The 24,242-nt window shown below is 35.2% G+C and overlaps 1 protein-coding gene across 9 annotated transcripts in view; it reads left to right on the top strand.

Annotated features, from left to right (window-relative positions):
• Nucleotides 1–24,242, top strand: part of ADAM23 (ADAM metallopeptidase domain 23) — a 77,554-nt gene that overhangs the window by 42,783 nt on the left and 10,529 nt on the right. For 2 of the 9 annotated variants that reach the window (XM_048047186.2, XM_048047188.2), the window contains exons 16-27: nt 500–548; nt 2,801–2,900; nt 5,694–5,765; nt 6,554–6,640; nt 7,125–7,205; nt 8,735–8,785; nt 9,258–9,321; nt 10,755–10,860; nt 12,346–12,465; nt 13,383–13,551; nt 15,345–15,456; nt 23,928–24,018. In XM_048047186.2, the coding sequence (XP_047903143.2) occupies nt 500–548; nt 2,801–2,900; nt 5,694–5,765; nt 6,554–6,640; nt 7,125–7,205; nt 8,735–8,785; nt 9,258–9,321; nt 10,755–10,860; nt 12,346–12,465; nt 13,383–13,551; nt 15,345–15,456; nt 23,928–24,018 (1,102 nt within the window). Of the gene's footprint in view, nt 1–499; nt 549–2,800; nt 2,901–5,693; nt 5,766–6,553; nt 6,641–7,124; nt 7,206–8,734; nt 8,786–9,257; nt 9,322–10,754; nt 10,861–12,345; nt 12,466–13,382; nt 13,552–14,413; nt 15,268–15,344; nt 15,457–17,132; nt 18,147–20,448; nt 20,540–23,927; nt 24,019–24,242 lie in introns of those variants that run through there. The other 7 variants (XM_048047189.2, XM_048047191.2, XR_010832193.1 and 4 more) reach the window with 6 other exon arrangements.

Below are 24,242 nucleotides of genomic sequence, written 5' to 3'. Positions count from 1 at the left end.
ACTAAATCCACTTTCACTTAACTACTTTTTCTAATGAATTTTTGGCTGATTCACATATTGCTATTAATAACTATATGACAAAGAGGAAAAAAATATAGCCTGTCCTGTAACAATTTTCCTTCACGGTGTTCTGTACACATTTTAGGTTGGAGGAAGTGGGAACATTTTTAATCATCAGTATCGTGTACTACACAGAGCCTTGTGCTGCCTGTTTTGAGAGCATGTAGGGAAGAATGTTGCCAGCTATTTTTAGCTTTTTATACTGCCTGAAACCTAGTGTCAAGTCAAGAATGTGCACATATAAGAATGTGAAATGACCACATTCATTGTAAGTATATTAACAGTTCTTCAAGTGGGCTGGTTTTTAGGGCTGTACAGCGATGCAATCAGCTAAGCTTTGTATAATTAGTCAAGGTCCATTAGTTATAGTGAGTACTTCATTGTAAACATATTTATAACTGTTTTCCTTTTCTGTTGTATGTTGGTCTTGTCTGAGAAGAGTGTGACTGCACTGAATCCTGGGGTGGTTGCATCATGGAGGAAACAGGGTAAGTCCTAACAGTAACTGAGGGCTCTGGAATGAGTTCATAGTTTACATTATGACATAAATATTTATGTACTGGACTTTGTCCATGTGTTTTATTACCAATAATTGAAAATCTAGCAGCCCAATCATTTAGCTAATTGGTTTATCCTTTTCTATTTTTCTTTGCTATTGCCATTTTAGGAAGATATTCATGAATCTTAGATTTTGAAGTTCAAGCGAGTGTTATTCTCTAATGCTTTGTTACACTTAAAATGACTCAAAAGTAAAGAATGTACATTTTCAATGAAATAAACCCATACTTTTTCCGTACAGGTGAAAAGCATCATAATACAGTTTTGATAAGTGATATTCCTATTTTCTTCATAATTTTAATTATTTTTTCCAATTCCTTCAAAATTCTAATTTTGAATGAGCAGATCTCTCTTCTTCTGTTCAAGTGAATAAAAGTAGAAAGCTGAATGCTTTCAGCAAGTGCTCTCAGTCCTTAACTAAACAGTCGTTGAAGTCTGAGGGGGAAGTATATCTATATAGGACAAGACCAAGGTCCATTGCCCTCTACACACTGCCAAAGGTTCTGTATATTGTATTCTTTCTTTCTATTGTAAGCAATTGGGCAGAAAAAGAGAACTTCTGAAACATAGGTTTTTGACTCCTAAGGTCCCTTCCTGCAAAATTCTTTCCCGCTGCAAAAATCCTGGAGAAAATTAGTTATAAATAAGACAGAAGGAGCTTAGTTTGTTCACATACGATATCTGGAAATTGGTTCTGCAGTAGAATTATTGTGTGGCTTTCCTGTGGGCTTGCGTTTGCCAGCCACCTTATGAGTGCAGCAGAGAATTACAGAATGTTTGTTTCTGTAATATGAAGTAAGGCATAGATCAGAATAGATACTAGCTTCATTCTCATGGTGAACTCATCAAAGTAGCTGTCTCAGAAATGTCAGTAGAAGATGTTGTGGAACAAACCTCTTCTGCAGATAAAGTAACAGTAAAAAAAATTGCCAGGAGCAGATTATAGTCACCCAGAAGCTGAAAAAGAAGCGATGAATGAAATAGGTAAATTGCTGCAGTGTAAAGCCTTTCGCTTAAATCCATCAGTACCAAAATACCTTTTATTTTAACACAATAATTCAGTGGGGAAATGTCAGTTCAATAGCAGTCAAGCAAAGCATCCTTTTCCAATAACATTTGGGAAAGGAATGGAGAACATCCTTACGGCACTGTTACCCCCATCTTTGTGTGTGAATAGTTCTGATTCCCAGATCTCAAAACATGGCTATTAAAATTATTTGATGGTTTCTATATAAGAAGTGACTAATAAAATATGTTTTCATCAGAACGGGAAAGATATGGGGAACAGGAGATCGGAGAGAAGTCATCATAATCAGCATAGTAAATGATTACTGTCTTATGGTGTAAGAACTAGGGAGATGTGAAACAAGCCTGACAAATAGGTGGCAAAACAATCAGGATGAAAATTGTTCTTGTACCAGTCTATAATTAAGCTGAGAAAATCCTGCTGTAGCTCCTTGTAGATGCTAAATGAGTTTGGGATAACTCATGGGAGAAAATACAATGAAGATTTTTAAATAAGACTAAACAAGGCTTCCCAAGCAAGTTCTCGAGCAGAAAATTGTTGAAAGCTGGAAAAATATTCTGTAAATAGTAGTACACTGCTGTTCTGCACACCTTCCTGGGCATTTTCTCTGGGCCAAAATCAGAGATGAGATTTGGGAAAAGTTTGCTTGTTTGTTTTTGTTTTGTTTTTATTTATTCTGACCCTGTACAGCTACAAATGGCTACAAATTCTTTTTGCTTTAAAAAATTAACCTTATTAACAGGATCAGATGACTTGAACAGTTTAAAAACCCTAGCATGAAAACAGGGATCAGGAACATAACCCATTTTTTAAACTGAAGCTGCAGGGAAAACAAACCATAAAAAAAATGGATTATGCATGCAATCAAGAGGGTGCATAGCAGCTTTTTATAATAATGTGGTTTCATATTATTAAGAAGATTCAAAGACCATGGTATCCTATACCATGGATCTATATAATAGAGATACAAAATTGAAAACTGTTCTGAAACTCCTTTTATTTTGTTCTGATTTTATTGTTTGAGATATAAATCTGAACTGACATACACAGTGGCTGTAAGAAACGGGGATTTACAGTGTAAAAAATGTTATGACCCCTCTGCCCTCTTCCAGTAACTGTTGATGCATTTACTCAGCTACTTCTTTGCTATTTTAGGGTTTATCATTCCAGGAAGTTCTCCAAGTGCAGCATTGCAGAATACAAAGAATTTTTACTTCGTGGGGGAGGTGCTTGTCTTTTCAACAGGCCAACAAAGGTAATAAATGTTTAGCAGAGGTGGTGATTACCAACACATTATAATGAAAATGCAATTGTTCCACTAACACCCATCTGTTTTCAGATTTGTGAAAATATCTGTGTGGGTATTTTCTTGAGGTTACTTGTAATTAGCTGAATGTTCATAACATTTAAAAATAACCTTGAGGAATCATGCAACTTGTTTTCCATTAATTTTTCATGCTCAAATAATGACAAATCTTGCAGTTGATTTGTGTAGCTAGATACATCCCATTTTAGAATAAATGCTCTACCTATTAATCTGAAAGTAGTGCAAAATAAATCCAGAATTGAGTTTGTATAGCACTTGCTCCACATCCACTCTATTCTTGGGCTCTTTACCTGACGTTGTTAAAAGGAATTTAATTCCTAATGTGGTAATTGGCAAATCAACAGATTTTACATCATATAGACAGTAGCAGTATTGTTGAAGTTCGTTTCATTTTATTTCAGGTACAGAGCTAACAAAGTTTGTAATTTATAACAGTTTCCTTGTACCATCCACATTCCTTTTTTTTTCTTAAAAAAAAATAATCAAGGTCATATTTTTTTTTTCTGCCTAAGTGATATGAGCATGACATTCCTCTAAAGCAGCTAAGTAGTGTAAAAATACTCCATGTGGCATTTTTTGCAATGTAAGATCAATCCAAAGTATTAATACACTATTTAATGACAATGTCAAACTTGCTGTCCTTGTAGAATTTAATACAGCATGGAGTACTAGACTGTTCTGTTTGCTGTGCTGTATCCTTTGGGAGACCATTACCTTGCACAATTAACTAAAAAAAAAATGTGCTTGTTAGTGTTTTTAATCTTTTCCTAGGGTAGCAGTTTTTGCTTGTAGAATAAGAGTGACAGAATTGTTACAGAAAAGAGTAAGTGGGGAGAAAGAAAAAGTTTCATTTTTTGTGATTAAAATAGGGTGATGATTGTCTAGCAAGGTAATGGGAAGCAATTGTCAAATTGCATACAGAATAAAAGTGCAGTTTACTTCAATGAAAGTGGTCCCAGGAGAATGGTTGAATTATCTTTATATGTTATCTGTGTTAGTGTTTCACAACTTCAAAATCAAAGGTCTTTGGGGGAAAAAATCATACATCATTTTGAGTCTTATTATTTGAAGGTAGGTAAGTGAGGTGGAAAATAGCGTACTTAATCTTGAGATAATTAAAATGTAGTTGTGTTAAGCAGTCACCATGATGTCATTTTTAATTTGAGCTTTTTAGTTTGTCTGTGATACATATGAACATTTGATGGTGTCCGTTTAATGCCACAGGAAATTTGTTTGCTTTTGTTCTTGAAATTCTCTGATTGACCCCTTTGCATTATCTTACCAGCTACAGGTCAAATAACCAGGTCTGTTTGATAGAGAACTGAATTTCAGGTTCAGAATATCAGATGTTGATGTTTCCACAGGAGCGCAGAAATAACAATGGCTTATAGAGAAAGAAAAAATAGTTTTCTCAATCATGTTGACATTGCTACTAAAGAAAAGTACATATGGTTATTGTTTCAGTTTAATTTTGCATCCAGCACCCAAAATTACAGGTGCTGTTGATTATCTATGGAGTTTATGCAACAAAAGGAAAATATTTTCTTTTTTTTAATGAGGTGATATTGTTCCTCTTTTTATTTTCTTTTTTCCTTTTTTTTTTTAAAGGAGTTCTAAAGCAATCTTAGACGATTAAGCTCTTCTCTGCCTGACTTTGATTATAATAGAATTTACCAATCAGACCTTACCAGTTGTTGTTACCTGCTGTTACCAGGTTGTTACTAGCAGTGAGTGTTCTGAGAGAGAGAGAATAGGGAGTGAGTGGAAAGATGTAAAATGGACATGAGAAAAAAAATGCAATAAGAATAAACTAGTTAAACACTGTAATGTAAGAAAATGTAAACAAAAATTACTGACTCCTGTCGTGGTTTAATGTACAATGTCTTAACTGTCCCTTAGAACAGCAGAACCAAAAATAATACGAAGAGCCTTGAGATTTTAGTCCAGCGCTAGGCTTAGGGGTCGACAAGAGTTTTGATTTACCTTTTAAAAAATATTACACTTAGAATTATTCTTAGATTTTCTTTCTTGCCACTATCAGAAAACATGGTGTAATTTGTGAATTACTGAAGAGTTTATTTCCTGGTTATTAATTGGGGAATGTATTGTTTTTCTCATTTAATTTTCATCCTGAACTGTAGAATATATCTATATTGTATTTATCTGGTCCTGGGAGTAACTGCTTAGCACTATTTATATTTATCTATGTTATTCCAACTTAATAAGACACACAGTAGCCCAGGTAGTTTTAGTAGTATTTCTTAGTGTTATTATTTTCATGCATGAACACATTACACTGGAATAGACGGAAGGTAATTGCAGGAGCAAGTATGGGTACCTGAGTAGATCCTAGAGATCATATTACTGACTGTTTTCTTAAAGGAATTGTCAAATTATGGAAGTCCATGACATTGGAATGAAGTTCAAATGTTACCACTATGAGAATTATTTTATTGTCTCAGTTTATATTTTTCTGGGGTGAATATTCTCTTAAAGGGGGCTAGCAGTCAGGTGGTTTAGCTGTACGTATTTCATGTCTGCACGATTCTGACTGGCTGCACTTGAAAGCCATGCAGCATGCCCTATCACTGTAGCAAGGGATATATTCTCTCTGAGAGCGTGTCTGTAGCATTGCAGAGATGGGCTGTGTATGACAAAAAAAATCATTTGATAATTCTTACTTTTGGGGCCGGGGGTTTGGGGGTGCTCTTTTGCTTTCAGCTCTTTGAAACTACTGAGTGTGGAAATGGATACGTAGAAGCAGGAGAAGAATGTGATTGTGGTTTCCGAATGGCAAGTAAAGAGTTCTTATATCTTATTCCACAAGTTTGCCTCACAAAATACATTAAGATAATTAATATGATTGGTAAGAGAGGGGGAGGGGTTATGGAAATTAACCTGTTTTGCCTTTTGCTATGGAAAAAATTAATTAAAGGACTGTTAAAATATTTTTTTCCAGTAAGAATGAGTGCAAAGGTAAAGTCTATACTCAGAACAGTCTTTCTGTCATTTTAATGAAAAGGAGTTACTGTTTCCTAGCATATTTAGCATTGCACTATGGAAATGTTTACCCCTTTCCTTTTCCTGGATAGTGTGCCTGGAATGTAAGGTTCCTCATCAGTGTTCTGGAGATATGTGTCTTTGTTCAGACAATGAGTAAGCTGTTGTCTTATTCTCTAATGTAGAAATATTTGTAGAACTTTTTTTTTTTTTCAAAAATCTGTCCTATAGCCTTGAGACCTAGTTCTAGTAATTAACTATAGTTACACATATAATTAATTTCCTTAATTGTTTTTCTGCATTTAACACAATTTGACTACTCAGCATGCATTGGTACAGGCTATTCCCCACCTGTGTAGAGGCTTCGGAAAGTGTGAATCTACTTACTACTATAGCGCGTATGTCACCGTTTTCCCCTTACTTTACGATTTGAGCATTGCAAAGGATATTTTCAGCTGATAATTTCAAGTCATCAGTGCTAAAGTGAATCTTTTGTCTGCTGGTACATGATAGTTGGTTGGAAAGATTGGGAAAAATATTTAAAATTGAAAATTTAAAAGATCACTTAATATTTTCTTCAGGAATGCTATGCAGACTGTTGTAAGAAGTGCTCTCTTTCTAATGGAGCTCATTGTAGTGATGGACCCTGCTGTAATACATCATGTCTTGTGAGTGTTCTTGCATTGTATCTATTGTTCTTCTCAGTTGTCTGTGGAAGTCATGCACTTTTTAAAGTTGCAAGTGTGATTTATGGAGAATGAAGAGAAACAACTCAAATATAGGCTGAGACTATTATTCCAGACAACATTCCAGTGGTTACTGCTCCAAATATAAAGGGAATAATAATTGCATTAGATTCATATTCATGTAAAAATGACATTTATTTGTATTTATCTATCATAGATTTAGAAAAAAAAAAGATTTTGAAAGTATTGCATACTTCATTTTAGCCTTTAAAAGGTTAAGAAACTGGAACATTTTTCAACACTTTGAAATAGCTGTTGAGGTTGTGTTGTTTTGTGGTTAGACAAGCAAAAAAAGCACAAATATATGCGAGTTTAGTGTTTAAAAAGCATTAAAACGAAGAGTAATTCCAAACAGGAACCTTTAATTTTGCTGTTACATTATCTTACTGTATTCTTCATTTTCTAGTTTTTTCCACGAGGCTATGACTGTAGATATGCAGTGAATGAATGTGATATTGCAGAATTCTGCACTGGAGATTCTGGCCAGGTACGTATGCAACTCTCTCTGCCCAAATTATTGATATTTGCTTGTACTCACTTCACACCAATTTAAGAGGAAGACCCAGACTGACAATCAGTCCTGTCATATACCCTCAAATAACTGTACTCAGGGAAGGGAAGAGTGTTTTTTTTTTTAATTCTAACAAAGGTTCTTAAATATAACAACACAAACCAGTATAAGCAAGCAAACAAAATCTAGTGGACTCAGAATATGACTTTTTTGGGTTGGTTTTTAAAACTCATGAGTTTTATTTTTATATCTGTACAATATTGGTGTCAGACATCCTCCTGTACTCTCTGCTTTGTCTATAGTTTAATTACTAAGAATATACTGCAGATGTGAATGGGTTCAGAGTTAATAACAGTAAGATTTCATGAAATAAAACAGTTTAAAATGCAAATGTAGAAAATATAGACAATTACAACAAATTGGGAATAAAATGCTATGTTTTTAAGAATGCACACGTGATTATTTTATAAATTGTACACGTTTCTCTTGAAAATACTTGGATAATTCTCAAAAGTACAGGAATAAAGAGCAGACAAAAGGTTATTTTGAGTTCTTTTAAATAGTTAACATTCAGCACATCTTCCATTTTCACAGTAGTATTGACTTGTTAGGTCATGTATGTTTCTTTTCAATACTGAATATTTAGCTCCAAGATTATATAAGAACTTCATAACTCCGCTGCAGCCTACTGTATCAGGTTCTTAACTTTGAAGAAATAAGATCTCATAGTTCTCTTTGGGCATTGGCTGTATTGTAGATTACAATAAATTAACAGTAACCTCTTTGAATGTTGTCTTCTGAGACATTCACACTTACAGATAGTAGCTATTGGTGACATTTTATTGTAAATCTTTCATTCTGTAGGTGGAGGCTTCTCAGTGGAGGAGAGAAAGGGTTTTTTTTAGCTGGAATGGCTGTCCTGAAAGTATTGGCTATGATGTACATTGCAGCACCATGCCCTTTCCAAATCTTCACCAGTCCCTTTTTTGTTGAAGAAAAGCACTGATGCTGGTGTACTCATAGCTTTAGTAATCTGAGGCTTCTGGGGCTAATGAATTGTTCGTATCAAAAATTTTTGCAATGCCAAGAGAAACCTGACAGTTAACATGATCATAATACAATATGGCTCTGTAATCAACAGGGTGGTAGGCTACAGCTAAATGTTCTCTCACTTTCTTAGTGGGACTGAGAATGTAGTGGCAGTGTTGCACATGAAAGCAAACATGGCCCCAGTATTTGTAAGGAAATATCCTGTTACTGAGCACACCTGTTTCGCTTTTTATTTTGCCTCACCTCCTTAATTTCCATTGGGAATATGCGGAAAGTTAGAATCAAACCTTGTATTTTATAGCTCAAGATGTTAATTTTTTCATTTTTATAAATAGCTGTAAAGATTCCTCCAGTAATTATGTTATCTACCTCAAAACCAGGAATATTCCATATGTGATCCTTTGACGGATTGCAGTACACATGATAAAAAATAAATAAATTTTACTCCTTTTCAGTGTCCACCAAATCTTCGTAAACAGGATGGATATGCCTGTGATTCTAATCAGGTATGTAATGTTCTCAAATCTCTGCACATCAGTTAATACAATTTGACCCAATACAAGTTTTTGTTTTTGTAAAGATCCTGTCTTCTGTATTTCTACATAGATATTGTCTTTTGGACATCAGTGTTGTTTGTGCTTAATACACTCTGTGAATAGTAATGATTTGTAGTTTGAGTAAGATCTGCTTGGTATCTTTACATTTTTGCATGTAGAATATGAAATCATAATCCGTGTTCTTTACAACTATGTAAATGAGAGATACAAAGCAGCTGCTGAAATTTCAGTGCATATTAGACACCAACTGACTTTGAGAATCTGAGCCAAAATGTGTGGTCCATCTACCCAAATTCATGAAAACTATTATACACTCCAAGATGTGGATGAAGAATCAAAAATCAAAAGACATTTGTCAGGGGAGGAGAATGAAAGGAAACAGTGGTCAGTTCTCATTGCTAACATGTTGTGTTTTGTTTAGGGCCGTTGCTACAATGGTGAATGCAAGACAAGAGATAATCAGTGCAAATATATCTGGGGATCTAGTAGGTTGACTTCTACTACCTTAAATGTATTTTATTTCTACTTCGTTATTGCCTTTGTTTTATATTTTTAGTGTTTTACTTTTTGTTTTTCCTACTGTAAGTTAAAAGGTTTCTGCACAGTAGACGACAGTGTGAAACTGTGACTTGATTGCCAAACAAAATGTCAAGTTGCATGCTTGTTTGGGAGTGGTGACAGTGAGATTGTTCAGACCTGATGTGGTTGCAGACACAGACAGGGCAGCAAATGCTGGACTCTGGTGGAGTTAGGTGAGATTAGCAACTCTGAGTTACTATTACCAGGGAAAAAATGGGTTTCAGGATTTTTTTGTTATATAGTTTCAAACATGGTTTTGGTTGTTAGGTTGTTTTTTGTTGTTGCTGCTGCTTTGCTTTTAATGACAGTTGTCAATTCCCTTATCGCAGCACTGGTTCATGCTAAAGCTGCTCCTACCCTCTTTGTTGAATCATCCTATATTTATGAAAATTCATACATTAGTATGTATTTAATTATCCATATTACAAATTTAAACCTAGATGTAAACCTGATTGAGTAAAATAGAATTGTACTTGTGATGGGGTTTGCTTGCAGCTGAGAGGGGATAACTACTCAGTTTAATGACTTTGGGACAGTTCAGCAGAGCAGACCTATCAGGATGCTCTGTACTCTAGCACTTAATGTTTTCTTGAGTTTTGTCTAACTATAACTGCTACTGCTGCTTATGCCTATCTGAGACTCAAGAGTGTTTTAATTTTTTTGGGGGGGTGAGAGGTGAGGGATTTATTATATAACATTTATTTGTTTTTACTTTACTTTATCATCCTCTATATAATTGTGGTGCCTTTTTTCAGTGATTTTCAGAAAAAAAATGAGCTTGTTAGCAAATAATTGTGGTTTTAAATCTGTTAGTTCAGATTTTTACTCCTAAGAAGCAGTAGAAATCACACTCTGACTGTTCAACCTTGATTTATCTATGAACTCCTAAAACACAAAAAACAAACAAAAGAAACACCTTGAGTTGCTATCAGGTGTTGTTGTATGTCATAGATACCATTTTTGATCTCCTGAAATACAGATCAGGAATAAACGCAGTGGGAACAAGTAGATTAAAACTATGTGTAGATGTTATGAAGTAAACAAAATAACAAATAGAGTTAAATTCAAATGGAGAAAACAACACAGTTACTTTTATAAAAGTTCAGAGCAGATTTTGAACACTGGGGGTTATTTAGAAGAAAACATCTGTAGGTATTGCAGTTCTGTCTGTGCAGGTTCCCACTGTGGAAAGTGCTATCTCTGTACATACAAATGGTTAGATTTATAAGTTTTGTGTTAAAAATAATAGTAATACAACTGCAATAAAAGATTACGCAAGTTTTCAAAGCGCTTGTGTCACCATTAGAAAGTACAATCCTTTTCCTTTCTTCATCAATAGAGTCCTCAGGATCTGACAAATTTTGTTATGAGAAGCTTAATACAGAAGGCACAAAAAAAGGAAACTGTGGAAAGGATGGAGACCGATGGATTCAGTGTAGCAAACAGTAAGCACGTTTAGTAGAGACAATTGGTATTTTTAAATATATTGGTTTAATATTTTCTACTTTTTCATCAATGCATCAGCAGTTTGTTTAGCATTATTTTGAATATTCACCTCACAAGGTTTGCAGCTTGAGAAAGTTCCATGTCTGTTTCTGAAAAGTCTGCAGGTGACTCAGCAATACATTTCTAAAGAATTCTAGGTTTTAAGGATAATATTGTGTAATTTTTGTGCTCTCAGACGGCATGGGGTACAAGGCAGCAAAAAGTCACGGGTTTATGTATAATATACAAATGCCTCAGAATTGGTGGGGATAAATTAGGCTGCAGATTAACAGTGTTTGCTTGCTAGAGTGGCTCTGAGACTGTTACTACGTTATGCTCTTTCAGGTTTGTTCCAACCTTTATTTTGACCAGAGAGGAGCATTAGACATTTGAACAAGCTATATAGGAAATGGCTGATTTTTATTTGTATGTGCACGTTGCTAGATGAATATTTGATTAAATTTCCTTTTCAAGTCAATGATTATTAATGGGTAGGCTTAACCTTCTCCTGATTTACTTACTATTCTGTAATTTTTTAGAATTTTTTTTTAGAATACACGTAAAAATTGTACTGGCTAAACAGTGTGTTCCCTCTTTGACTGATGTTAGTTACATGGTGTTATTTTTTATTTTGGGTTACATGATTAATTTCAGATAGGAAAATTAATATTTCAGGTAAGGAAAGAAGTGGTTAAATGGATTTTTGTACATATGAAGAATGGTGGTGGTCTGATATGTATACCAAAACCCTAATTTGTGTAAAAGCTTTTTTTTTTTTTTTTTTTTGTCGGTAGAGAGATGCAGAAAAATGGTCTAACTGAAGAGCTTTTTAAAATATTTGCAGTTTTAACAAATACAGTTTCCAGCGCTCATCCAGCTGTTTGTATGACTCTGGGCAATTACAGAAAGAGATGGAAGCTTTAAGTGGGGACCCTTCCATTGAAGGAATGCACATGTAAAATAACAGCAAATAAAGTAGATTCTTTCCTAAAATTCATGCACACCATCATCTTATTGATTGTTATTATGGTTCTGTGCTCCTGCAAGGGAAATAAAATGCAATCAAAAATTTAAACTTCACATTAATGTATGATGTCCAAGCTGTTAAGATGTAGGAAAATGTAATGTAGTTTGATAGGACAAAGCTGTGTACAATTCGCCTCCTTTTCATTGTATTATATTTAGAGCACAGATGAAATTTGTTCATGTGAACTTTAGGTGAATACTGTGCACTGGTACATTAGAATGCATAACTACTGGTTTCTGCCTCTTGTCATTTACACCAAATAGCATTTTATTTCTACACTTGTACTCTGAAAGTCTATCACGTGACTTACTGTCCTATATTACTTAATGTGATCATCAGCAGCATTGCTGGTCTTTCTGTTTTGTAAATTTATTTCATACCATTTCAGTAACTTTGATTTTTTGTTTTCATATTACAGTGATGTTTTCTGTGGCTTTTTGCTCTGCACTAATCTTACTAAAGTTCCACGAGTTGGTCAAGTTCAAGGAGAAATTATCCCAAATTCATTTTATCATCAAGGACGAATAGTGGACTGCAGGTAAAAGATAATTTTGCTCTGTCAAACCTAAATGAATGAACATAAGAATAAATGTAAAAATACATGATTTAAAAGTAATTGATATCTTACAGGAAAATTATTGTTCTCAGCATTGTTTCTTCTGATTAAAAGAAAATATTCCACATTTAAAGAGGGTGAAATGTGGGTTGCTCTCCTGATTATTCTGTCTCAACTCTCTATTAGCAGTACTTCACAGTCAGAATTTAATGGTCAGCATTATATTTTTCTGGAAAAAATAGATCTGTAATTACCAAAGACCCATGAATTAAACATAATATCCTCAGAGAAATAAATACCTATAGGGAAAGTGAAGGTTCAGAGGGAGAGAACTGTGAGGAGTTGTGGCTGGATAAGATGTTAAGTTACAGTTCAGTTAAAGGTCAGGTAAATGGATTTTAGTTTGCTGTGCACAGTACTGGATTTGTATTTAAAGACATTGGAAACATTACTGTCACACTAAGAATATTCTGTTATATAGTTAGAACCTGAGTGAACAATGATTCTGAAGTCTTCTATTATTCCACTGATGTTTTTATTTAAATGTCATCACCTGGGAAGTTATTTAGTATTTTCTAGTAATAGCAATCTGCAGCATTTACAAAGAAAAAAAAAAAAGAAAAGAAAAAACAGTCCACCGAAGACTGTTTGCAAAACAAACAAGAAACTAAGGTACCCTTTTGAGTATTTAGGTCATTATCTAGACTCTTTTTAGTCTGACAACTGAAACACTTTGTCAGTCCTGTGGATGGAGAGAAAGGCTTGATAATTTTGTTGTATTTGTGTATGTATGGACGTGAGAAAGGTATGAAACTTTTAGTATCTAGACTGACATGTTTAATATTTTCAAAAGACTGCAGTCATAATACTAATACTATCTTTAAACTTATTTTTCCTAGTGGTGCTCATGTTCTTTTAGATGATGATACAGATTTAGGTTACGTGGAGGATGGAGCTCCATGTGGTCCTCATATGATGTGTCTGGACAAAAAGTGCCTGCCAATTCAGTCCTTGAACATAAGCAGCTGTCCCATTGGTTCTAATGGAAAAGTCTGTTCCGGTCATGGGGTGAGCCTGTGTTTGGAGTTAGCAGCTATGCTTCTCTAGCTATCTCTGTTATGTCTGATCTTAATGTTCCCTGTGCAGTTCTCTACATGAAAGTGTTCCTTGAGGCCTGCTGATCTCAAAAAGCAAATGTTAGATTCTAGGGAGCACTAACATCCTGTGAAGCAAAGATGAAATTTTAGAAAGTGAAGTTGTCGAATTACTTCTGCAATTATATCCAAAGTGTTTTGTTTTTGCTACTATCAAGAAAGTTTGACACTAGTTATTGTAAAGACTTCTGTAATGCATTATACCTTTAGAAAGTTGGCCCTCTGTTCATGGAATTACACCTGATGACTTAAGTTACTAAAATTGTAAAATGCTGGACCTCAACAGAGCTATGTTCTTCCTGAACACACACACATTGTATCATTTTACATTCAGGTACATGATATTCTGTTATTCTACCCTTAAGTCCATTTGTCTAAGATGTTAATGTTTTGAAGAACAGATTCACTGTTCTATGTCTTAATGGTAATATTGTTGAAAACTGTAGGATTCAGTGGGCATATACTTGCCTAAGGGGCTGGACTTTGTACATGAAGGTGGTTTTTTTTTTTTCTTGTTAATGTGTAACTGAAGATTAGACATGAATTTGAGCCCTTCGAAGAAATGTCAGCTGGGTTCAAAGTTAACAAGAACCTTTTTCTAATCAGATAATAGAGGGTCTAGAAGAGATTCAGAGATTTAATCTTGGTACATTTTGAAGAGTGGCATGAGTGGTGAGGGAATTATGCTACGTTTTCTGTTTTGCTTTGGGTAATTTTAAAAGAATACTTCAGCTGATCAAACCTGTCATAAGATGCATTTATCATCATCTTTCTAGATAAGTTCCTTCAGTGAATACTTCAAGAAGCAGAGTGAGATAAAAAATTGAAAAACACATGTTACTTCCAATTATTAGTGTGTAAGTTAAGTAGTCTTTGGGTTTGTTCCAGTATCCAAAACGTGTTATCAGCTGATGCCTAATGATCGACTTCCCTTCAAATCTCACAATCAAAACTTCATTCTTTGTTTTGTGTCTTTTTCTCATGTCATGCTTTTTCTTTAGTAATCTTTAGCAAGACATTCCATATTCCTTTTCGTGTGAAAGGTTTATAGATACTAACTTGTGCTATTGATTTGATATTGTAGGTTTTCCTGGTTGGATAGGTTTTCCTATATCTATGACAAATATACTGCCAATTTTAGTGAGTACATCCTCTTTAGAGGTCATTTAAATACATGTAGACTTGGAACTATTCTTAGAAACAAAAGCAGTCCTCATTGCTGCTTAGAGAAAAATGAGGACAAAAGCACTGAAAATCTTACAGTTTTTTCTCCATGAGAACAAACTGTAAATGAAAGGTTGTAAAGCATGACCTGCTCTTAGATTTTTAAATGGAAACGTTTGTATTCCTTCTGAACATCCAGGCCAAAAGTCTACATAGTTTGCTGGTGAAGAGATAATGAATCTGGATAGTTTCTTGGTGGATGAGAATTTCTGTTCTTTCTCGCATCCTGTGCAGCTGTGTAGTGCAAGTGATGATGGAACCACTAGAAACTTTTCTGCTTTTCCTAGCATCTGAGTGTATTTAGAGGGCTAAAGCAAACTTTCAGGCTCCTGATATTTTATGCTCTTTCTAAACACTCAGTGTTATTGCTATAATATATAAGTGAATGAATTTTTATTGTGTGAACTAACTACCTAATTACTTTGAATAAATTTAAGAAAATACAGTTTAAAAACAGCTGTTTTTATTTCTTTTCTTTTCCAGGTATGTAGTAATGAAGCCACTTGCATTTGTAATTTCTCTTGGGCTGGGACAGACTGCAGTATTGACGATCCTGTCAGGGATACTGGTAACAAGAAGGATGAAGGACCCAAGGGTTTGTGTGATTTCAGTTGTAATGTTCTTTCAAATATTTATGATATTTTTTCAGTCGATACGTGGTAGTAGAATTAGCATATAGGAAGGGAAAAATACTGCACAGTCCTGTTTAGAGACAGACAGCAAAATTCTGCTTCATGTAGATGATGTAGGTCTTTCTGCTTTGAGAATTGATTAAACTTTTAATTTTCTAATTTAAATTTTGGGAAGATTTCAATACATAATAGTACATACTTTCTGATCTTTCCTTTGTCACCTACTCTCAATTTTTTCAATCATTATGATTGGAAGCTGACTAAATGTAGCTCTTACTTTTTATTTATTTGAGCATTTATGTTTTACTAGAGATTTCCAGTTCCCACAGCTCTTCTCAGGTAATTCAGAGAGCTGTCACATAAGGGAAAAGTCAAAATATCCCTGGTGAAAATAGCTTTGGTTCCTTGGCATCAGATTTCAATGGGAAGAAAAATAAGATTCTTATGGACTTACATTATTTTTATGACCATTATTGCTTACCTGTATAGTAGGTATTTCAACCTACTTCATATGTATATGAAGTAAAAATATGAAGAGGAGTTACTGTCAAAAATTTGTCAAAATTTTTTAGAGAGGAAGACAAGCACTTGAGATTCTCACTGACTTCTCTTCCAAACAACGTCTTTGGATTGTGCTGTCTAAGGTTTTTAAGTCTTCCCTGTTATCAGGATATTATCCAACATCAGACTGTATTTATCCAGAATCACGTATGCATTTACAGATAAAGTTGCCAATAAACAAACGAGAAACCTGTGGGGAAAAAAAAAAAAGATTTCAGCTAAATCCCAGTTCTAGAGCATTCTGCACATTCTATAAAGCTGATGGAAAGAAGCTTAAAAATGTAGTCCTTAGAGCTCACAGTGCAATTCATTACACTTTAAAGTATCCAGGGCTTCACGGGAGTTGGACTCAATGATCCTTGTGGGTCCATTCTAGCCCAGGATATTCTGTGAAGGGAAGACAGGATTTTGGTATGTCCCTCCAGAATGGCTCTACTTCTGTCACGTGTGCCATATTCCTTTGCCCCTTAGCAGAACGGTTCCAGTAGTTCTTTCCCAAGAAGTGTCAAAGAGATCATATTGAAACAGGTTCCTGCTGTGAAGGAAGTTCTCTAGAACAGCCCAGATTTATATTATGGGGAATCTTTGCAGGTACTTCCTGGATTTATAACCCCACCACAGTTCATTATTTAGTTGTCTAGTTTGTACTCTGTCTTACAAAGATACTTGTCATTCCATTTCCCATAAAACTTTCCAAACTTTGGAACACTGCTTACAAATTTTTAATTGCTTACTTCCAATTCCTATAGGTAAGAATTAATTCCCTCATCTGTAAAAAGGTCTATATGAAAGGCAGCACAGAAAGTATATTTATCTTGGTTAGATTCTTGTAATTCAAACTAACTTGAATGACTTCAGAATGGAAATACCTTTATGAAAATTCATGTATCAGTGCTGAAAGATTCTGGGAAGAAAATCTTTAATGAATAGTATCTGTATGTATTTCTGCTAGGTACAGATGTATAGCTTACACTCCAGTTTTCAGTGGATTCCACTGAAAAAAGGAAGAGTATGTTTTTGTTACAAGGTGGCTCAAAGAATCTTAAAAGACGAGTTATTTTTGTGTATGTTGTTGCAGTAATTTATTGATGCTGAATCACCTGGAAGTGAATTTAGGAGCCTGCACACTGACAGCCACTATAATCTCTTTTGGTATGCTAATAGAGGATTCCTCTGGGAGATGTCAAAAGAATACAGAAGTAACCTTCTGTACTTCTGTAAAGATTCAGAAATAGAATACTCGTGGTTTTTTTTACAGATTCACAGATTCACAGATTTCTCTAGGTTGGAAGAGACCTCAAGATCATCGAGTCCAACCTCCGACCTAACACTAAGTACTCCACTAAACCATATCCCTAAGCTCTACATCTAAACGTCTTTTAAAGACCTCCAGGGATGGTGACTCCACCACCTCCCTGGGCAGCCCGTTCCAATGCTTAATAACCCTTTCGGTAAAGAAGTACTTCCTAACATCCAACCTAAAACTCCCCTGTCGCAACTTTAGCCCATTCCCCCTCGTCCTGTCACTAGGCACGTGGGAGAATAGACCAACCCCCACCTCTCTACAGCCTCCTTTCAGGTAACTGTAGAGAGCGATGAGGTCGCCCCTGAGCCTCCTCTTCTCCAGGCTGAACAAGCCCAGCTCCCTCAGCCGCTCCTCGTAAGACTTGTTCTCCAGACCCCTCACCAGCTTGGTCGCCCTTCTCTGGACTCGCTCGAGCACGTCCATGTCCTTCCTGTAGCGAGGGGCCCAAAACTGAACACAGTACTCGAGGTGCGGCCTCACCAGAGCCGAGTACAGGGGCACAATCACTTCCCTAGCCCTGCTGGCCACACTGCTTCTTATACAGGCCAGGATGCCGTTGGCCTTCTTGGCCACCTGAGCACACTGCTGGCTCATATTTTGTTGTTGTTGTTTTGTTTTTGAGAAAAGTGTAGCAGATTCAGCTGCGAGAACATTGCATCTAAACTAAATCCAGCATCACAAAGTGACATCTGATATGACCAGAAATCTAAGGAACAAGCTAGAATGAATATAATCTGACTCTCAAAACCAGGGCAGAGAAAATCCATGAAATCAAGCCTAGACAGAGTGAGTAGCCATATCCATGGTACTGATACCAAACCTTCAATTTTTACAGTTTTGATGATGAGTACTACACTTTATACATGAAAGTTTTTAAGTGGTTAGTTATGTTCACGTGATTGGAATACAGCAATTTTTGTTTTATTTGTTCTTTAAATGTGGCCATATCCAGGTGTAAAGAAAATTGGAAAATGTTTTAGTATCACATTGTAAAAAAAAAAAAAAAAAAAAGTACATTCTCAAATTAGAAAACACTGGATTTTTCTTACTTACATAAGCATATATATCATTAAGAATAGATCCAACCTAGCAGATATGCTTCTTGTTTTGAGTGTCAAAAGTTCAGATATTTGACAAATTCAGACTGAATACAAAAAATTGAAAGAGATTTTATATTGTAGTAGTAACATTTTTACAAGAATCTAGTGAAAGTTTTTGTATTGCTTACACAATTAATTTACAAATCTGTCATTTAAAATAAATAAATCTCCATCACTTCCATCTACTTCACACCTTATGTCATGTTTAGACAGGGACACCAACTCTTCCTGACAAGAACAATCCCTTGATGATGAGTTAATTCTTTGCATTAAACTACCTACTTGTGTTGGAATCCTTATACTTTGATATAAGGGGAAAGGAAAATATTTTGCAAATAAACTAGAATCGTGTTCATGTATTGTGAGAAGCTTTGATACAGAAAGATTTGCTTAAGTCAATATCACCTGTATGTTACATGATTCAGGGTTTAATTTCTTCCTATTTCAACTACTTACCATAGTGGTTAGTGCTGAAACCTAGTGCTTAAATAGCATGAGAGCAGATAATTATTTAGGAGAGTTTCTATACTTACACGAGTATATATCTTTTATACAGAGATGTGAAATTTCACAATAGCTTTAAGATTTTTCACACCATAGATTCCACCATTTTTCTTACTACGATTAGATTAAGTATAGCAAAAAAGTATTGCTATTTGTTTACATATTGTTGTAATTGATAATTGATTACAGCTTCTACTGTACTTTTCAGACCTTTGTATCATCCGTCAATTGCCTTTGCCTCCATACTGTACTTCAGGATTTAAAAATTGGTCATCCTTAATTATGTTAATTATGTTGGTATTAATGCATGACTCTTGAATTAGTCTAAACTCAGCAACCTGTACTAGCCGACCCACAGGAGAGCAATTCAGGATGGTAACTGTTTGGAGAAGACAAGGAGTTCTTGCTGTTAGTTTTTGGTTACTGCAGAAACTTTGAATTATTTTACAATGCTGGCTAATAGTTTTGAAGTCAGTGGGGCTCCATATGCACACAATATTCTTTCTTTGCAATTTCACTGCAGAATTGGGCCTCTGTTTTGACTAGTGGAATAGTGTTTGTTTTTAATATAAAACGTACGTCTCAAGTGTGTGTGTGTGTTTGTGTATATTTATGGAATTAAAAAAAAAGAGAAAGTTTCAAAAGAGACTTATTGATGAAGATTATCAAGTTTTTGTCCCCTGAAAAAGTTCCCATTAGAGAATTCAGGTGCTTGTTTATGGTCTGTTAAGACACAATGAATCTATCCAACTTTTAATCTTTTATAACATGTAGGAAATGCAGGGTTTTTTTTCTTTCCTCAAAAAAAAGCTTCCTTCAAAAATAAGGCCTCAGTGTACTTAAGAGAGTCTCTGAACATACTGAAGTTCCAAGCTGTTACCTGAAGCACATTACTAGGGTAGGTTTTTCCTTTTAAAAAGTGTTAATTGTCTGTAGGTGATATAGATAAATAGGGTCCTGTTTGATAAATGCAGTAACAAACAAAAATATTACACACTTGTAAAGGACTTAATTAAAAGTTGTTCTGTTTTCTTTTCCCTGCAATTGAACTGTTTTCAAACAAACAGTTTTTATTTGCTTAGTTATACTCTGGATACAGTATCTTTCAGGTGATCAACAGGAAGTTTTCTTATTGGTGATTTATTTACATTTTGGCTGTCCTAAAATTAACTAAGCAGCAGGCTGAGGATGTTCCTTTTTTAAGTAAATAATAAAATCACAAGCTAAAAGGAATAGTCTTATGTTTACAGGGAAGCTTTTCACTGAAATATTTGCAGGGGTTCAAATGAAATCACATAAAGCTTACTTCAGAATTTTTAAAGCTACGGTATTTGGTAAATAAAAGTTTGGTTGGAGGTTTGGATTGCTTATCAGATGATGGATTATAAAGTAAAATATTCCTTTGAGGAATTATTTTGTTTTCATTTCAGACATATATGATGTGATCATTTCCTTAAAAAATCTTCACTTTTCCCTCCACACAGTGAGCATGGCCACTAACAGGCTAATAGGTGCAGTGGCAGGGACCATTCTGGCCTTGGGGGTGATTTTTGGAGGCACAGGGTGGGGAATAGAGTAAGCATTTTTCTTAGTTTGAGTTTTATGTCTGGTGCCTAGTGTGTGAGGTAACTGTATGCACCTGAGCCCTCTGTGTATTACCCCTTTAGCTTTGTCGTGTGGTGACCGTATTTGTCGTGTGATTTGACTGTGTCTGTGTCGTGTGATTTGCTCATGCAGTGTTGAACCTTCTCCTGTCTGGGATAATGTGGGGCATAAAACAAAAAGTTTGTGAATTTTTGCATTGTCACAGTAAAATTAAATGTCTGGATGTTCACATTATGCCAAATTACAAAAGTAATGGAAAAATGAGTTTGTTACTATTTTGCAAAATAGAATCAGGGTAACCTGGACTATTTGATAAAAAGCAAATTGTTTATTACACTCTTTGGGGCTTTCAGTCTAATAATGGTTCACACAATCTAGCTAGGAAAATGAAAGCTGATAATAGTGTATATAGCTAGTTTTACAGTAAAGCTTCCAAATATCCTGTTGCTAAGATTCTGTTACCTGAAGGCAGTAGAATGCTGAAGTATAGTCTTCACATATAAGCGTTAGCCCACTACCTCAATTTTAATAGTGGCTATTTGCTTTTCATAGGTGTGCGGAGGCTCACAGGAAAGATAGACTTTCCCAGGGCCTGTAGTCACATGGCAAAGAGCAATGGTTTTAAAACTGAAAGAAGATAGATTGAGATCAGCTTTAAGGAAGAAATGTTTTACAATGGGTAGTGAGACGGTGGAACAGGTTGCCCAGAGAAGTTGCGGATGCTTCGTTATTGGAAGTGTTCAAAGTCAGGGTGGACGTTCCTTTGAGCAATCTGATCTAGTGGGAGGTGTCCCTGCCCATGACAGGGGGATGTTGGACAAGATGACCTTTAAAGGTCCCTTCCAACCCAAAACATTCTATGAAAAATAGCTGTTTAGGACCCACTTTTTTACATAACACAATTTAGTAAATTTTCCATTAACTTAGCCTGATTGTCTCATATATTGTCTTATGTTTGAATTTTCATTGAATTCTTCCATATTTAAAGTGAATAAAACTAGTATTGGCTTCCTGTATTGAAAGAACAGAAGTTTGTTCTTTGTTGAATGAGTGTCCACTACAAAATAGACTTTTTCTCAAACATTTAGCAACCAGGGAACACAGGAAGAAGAGAGATGATAAAAAGCGGCCCTTTGGTACTTTCTTATCTAAGTTATGAATGCATTACAATCAGTTAATCGTTGTATCTCTTTTGTGGGAAGATAGCATTTTATGGCTAGAAAGAAATGAGCATTAGAGTTTATCAAGGCTTCTGAAATTTCTTACAGGTAAATTACTTGCTGTGTTTTCAGTCTTTTTGTTGTGTGCAGTCGTCTGATAAAATCCAGAGTAAGATGCACATCCAAGTGAAATACAGTAGCTTGTTAAGTTGTGAACTGTTCATAGCAAGTCTTAGTTGTGAGTACAATGCCTGTCAGATGGCACTCATTTACCCTCCATCATGCTTATTCCTGTTGATTTAGAGCCAGGTGTGACTTTAAAGGTAAGTAAGTCCAAATAAGATATTTTTTCCAAACTGTGAAAAATTACCTTTTTAATTACTGTCGTCCAATCTGTGCACTGCTTATATCTGTAAAGCTCACCTTATTTCTTTTCAGTCTAAGTCTTTTATTAATATTCCTGAATACTCTTTGTGTGTGAATTGCTGGAAACAATTTTTAAAGCAAATGTTTGAAAAGATTTGGGAGAATGTATAAGCCCCATTTTGCTACGCTTCCTTGTAGCAAACAGTCCCCCTGAAGTAAATGTGTGGTCCTCAAGAAAGTATTCAGCTTAAGTTCATGGCAAAATCTGTTTTGTTTGTGTTGTTTTTTTTTTCCCCATGAAAGTTGAGTGGAAAATAATTTTTTTTTGTATACCTGATTTTTGTGTATACTAATTCAGAGTGCTAAATCATACTTATTTTCAGCAGTGTTTGTATACTCTTCAATTCCTGAATTGTATATTGACATGTATCAGTTCATGACGTGTTTGCAGAGTAATTCTTACATACCACTGGATGTTACAAACAAAATCTGAGAAAAAAATATTGTTTTCTTTTAGCTAATCTTATATTCAAAAGCACTGATATGGAGAATGTATAATGGCTGCAATGAAGTTAGGTAACCCTGCTACATTTTAAAACATTTTAAAACTTAGGGTGTTTTCCTATTGTAGTGTCTGGGACTGGACAGAAGGCTTTGGGATACTGACCTAACAGCTTAAAACTTTGAGCTACTGCAGTTGCCCTTTCTCTTTCCTTTGCTGATCTCTGGCTGCTACTTTTTCTTTTTTATTTTAGCTGTCTGATAGCTTTCAAAACTCAGCTTCAGAACATTTAAAACAGTAATTTTTTTTATTGCTGTGTTGAAGTGTTGATTTTGAGAGACTGGGATAGGAGGTAAGAACTGTTTTTGAAGGCTATTCCTGGATATTTAAGTGTTTAAACACAGTGTGCAATATGCTGCAAAAGAACTGTTGTGTTGGTTTTATTTTGTCTTGAGCTCAGATGCAATTAGCTTTACATCAAAGAGTACTCGATAGGTAATTTTTGTGTAGAGCAATTAAAATGGTAAAATACTCAAATCTATTGTCTGTTTTCTTCCACCCTGTGTAAATAGAGCACTTACGGGTCAATTATGAATTTCTTATTTAGGTGTTCTCTTGCCTTTTCAGAGAAGTGCACAAATATATTTTGTGCTGCTGCTTTTTGTTGCTTTTTTTCCTGCTCCACCCTTCCCCACTTTGTTGTTAAGTAGCTTATTGAGGATGATGAAGAGATGCTTTGATGTTTGGAAAGCTTAATGGGAATACAGCTTTTATGTCAACTTCTGTTCCTTATTATATAATCCTTTCCTTTGTCAAACAATTGTTTGTAAATTTAGCATTGACGTTAACGGTAGGGAGTCTGGACTCTGATTAGCAAGTGGTACTAGATGCTCTCAGCTCAAATTAAAATGTCTACCACCTTTTAGGGTCTACTTAAAAAATAAATGGGGGGGGTGATTTTTTTTCACTTGCTGTAGTCATAAAACGTATAGCATTTATAATGTTACCTTTCAGTTAAGGAATTATTTACAGATTTCTTAGTGTCCTCAGTTAAAGTTATTTCACTAGATGATGGAATAAGTCACAACAGAATTTACTGTCTAATATTAGATTCTATCTGTGGTAGAAGTCAACATAGCACACAGGGCAGAGACCAACAGCTTTGTTCATTCTTGCTATTAAAAGTAAGTTGGGCCTGCTGAAATTGTCTACAGACATCACCTTGTGTGCTGTCTGTATTTCTTGAATTGTTGACTACCCTTCAGTTGCTTCACTTAATGTGAATACAGTGGTTGGTTCTTGTCTTTCTTACCGTAATCCTTTATCACAGGTCCTAGTGCCACCAATCTTATAATAGGCTCCATCGCTGGTGCCATCCTGGTAGCAGCTATTGTCCTTGGGGGGACAGGATGGGGCTTTAAGTAAGCAATGCCGCATGTCTTCTCTTCAGTGGCTATGGCATTTCTATTTCTTGCTTACATCACTAAATTTTGAGTTCCTGCTACAAGATTTTTAAGTAACCCCCTCCCACAAACAATAACAAGAGAGAGAATTAGGCATGTGCTGAACAAGAGGAGGAAATGGATTCAAAACTAGCCAATGTCATCAGGGTGCAAAGTTGAAGAACAATAAAAGAAACAATTTA

This window comes from Anser cygnoides, chromosome 6 (genome assembly GCF_040182565.1).
Source record: "Anser cygnoides isolate HZ-2024a breed goose chromosome 6, Taihu_goose_T2T_genome, whole genome shotgun sequence".
Taxonomy (NCBI): domain Eukaryota; kingdom Metazoa; phylum Chordata; class Aves; order Anseriformes; family Anatidae; genus Anser; species Anser cygnoides.
Note: the sequence above shows the minus strand (reverse complement) of the source record. Positions and strands in the feature narration are given on the sequence as shown.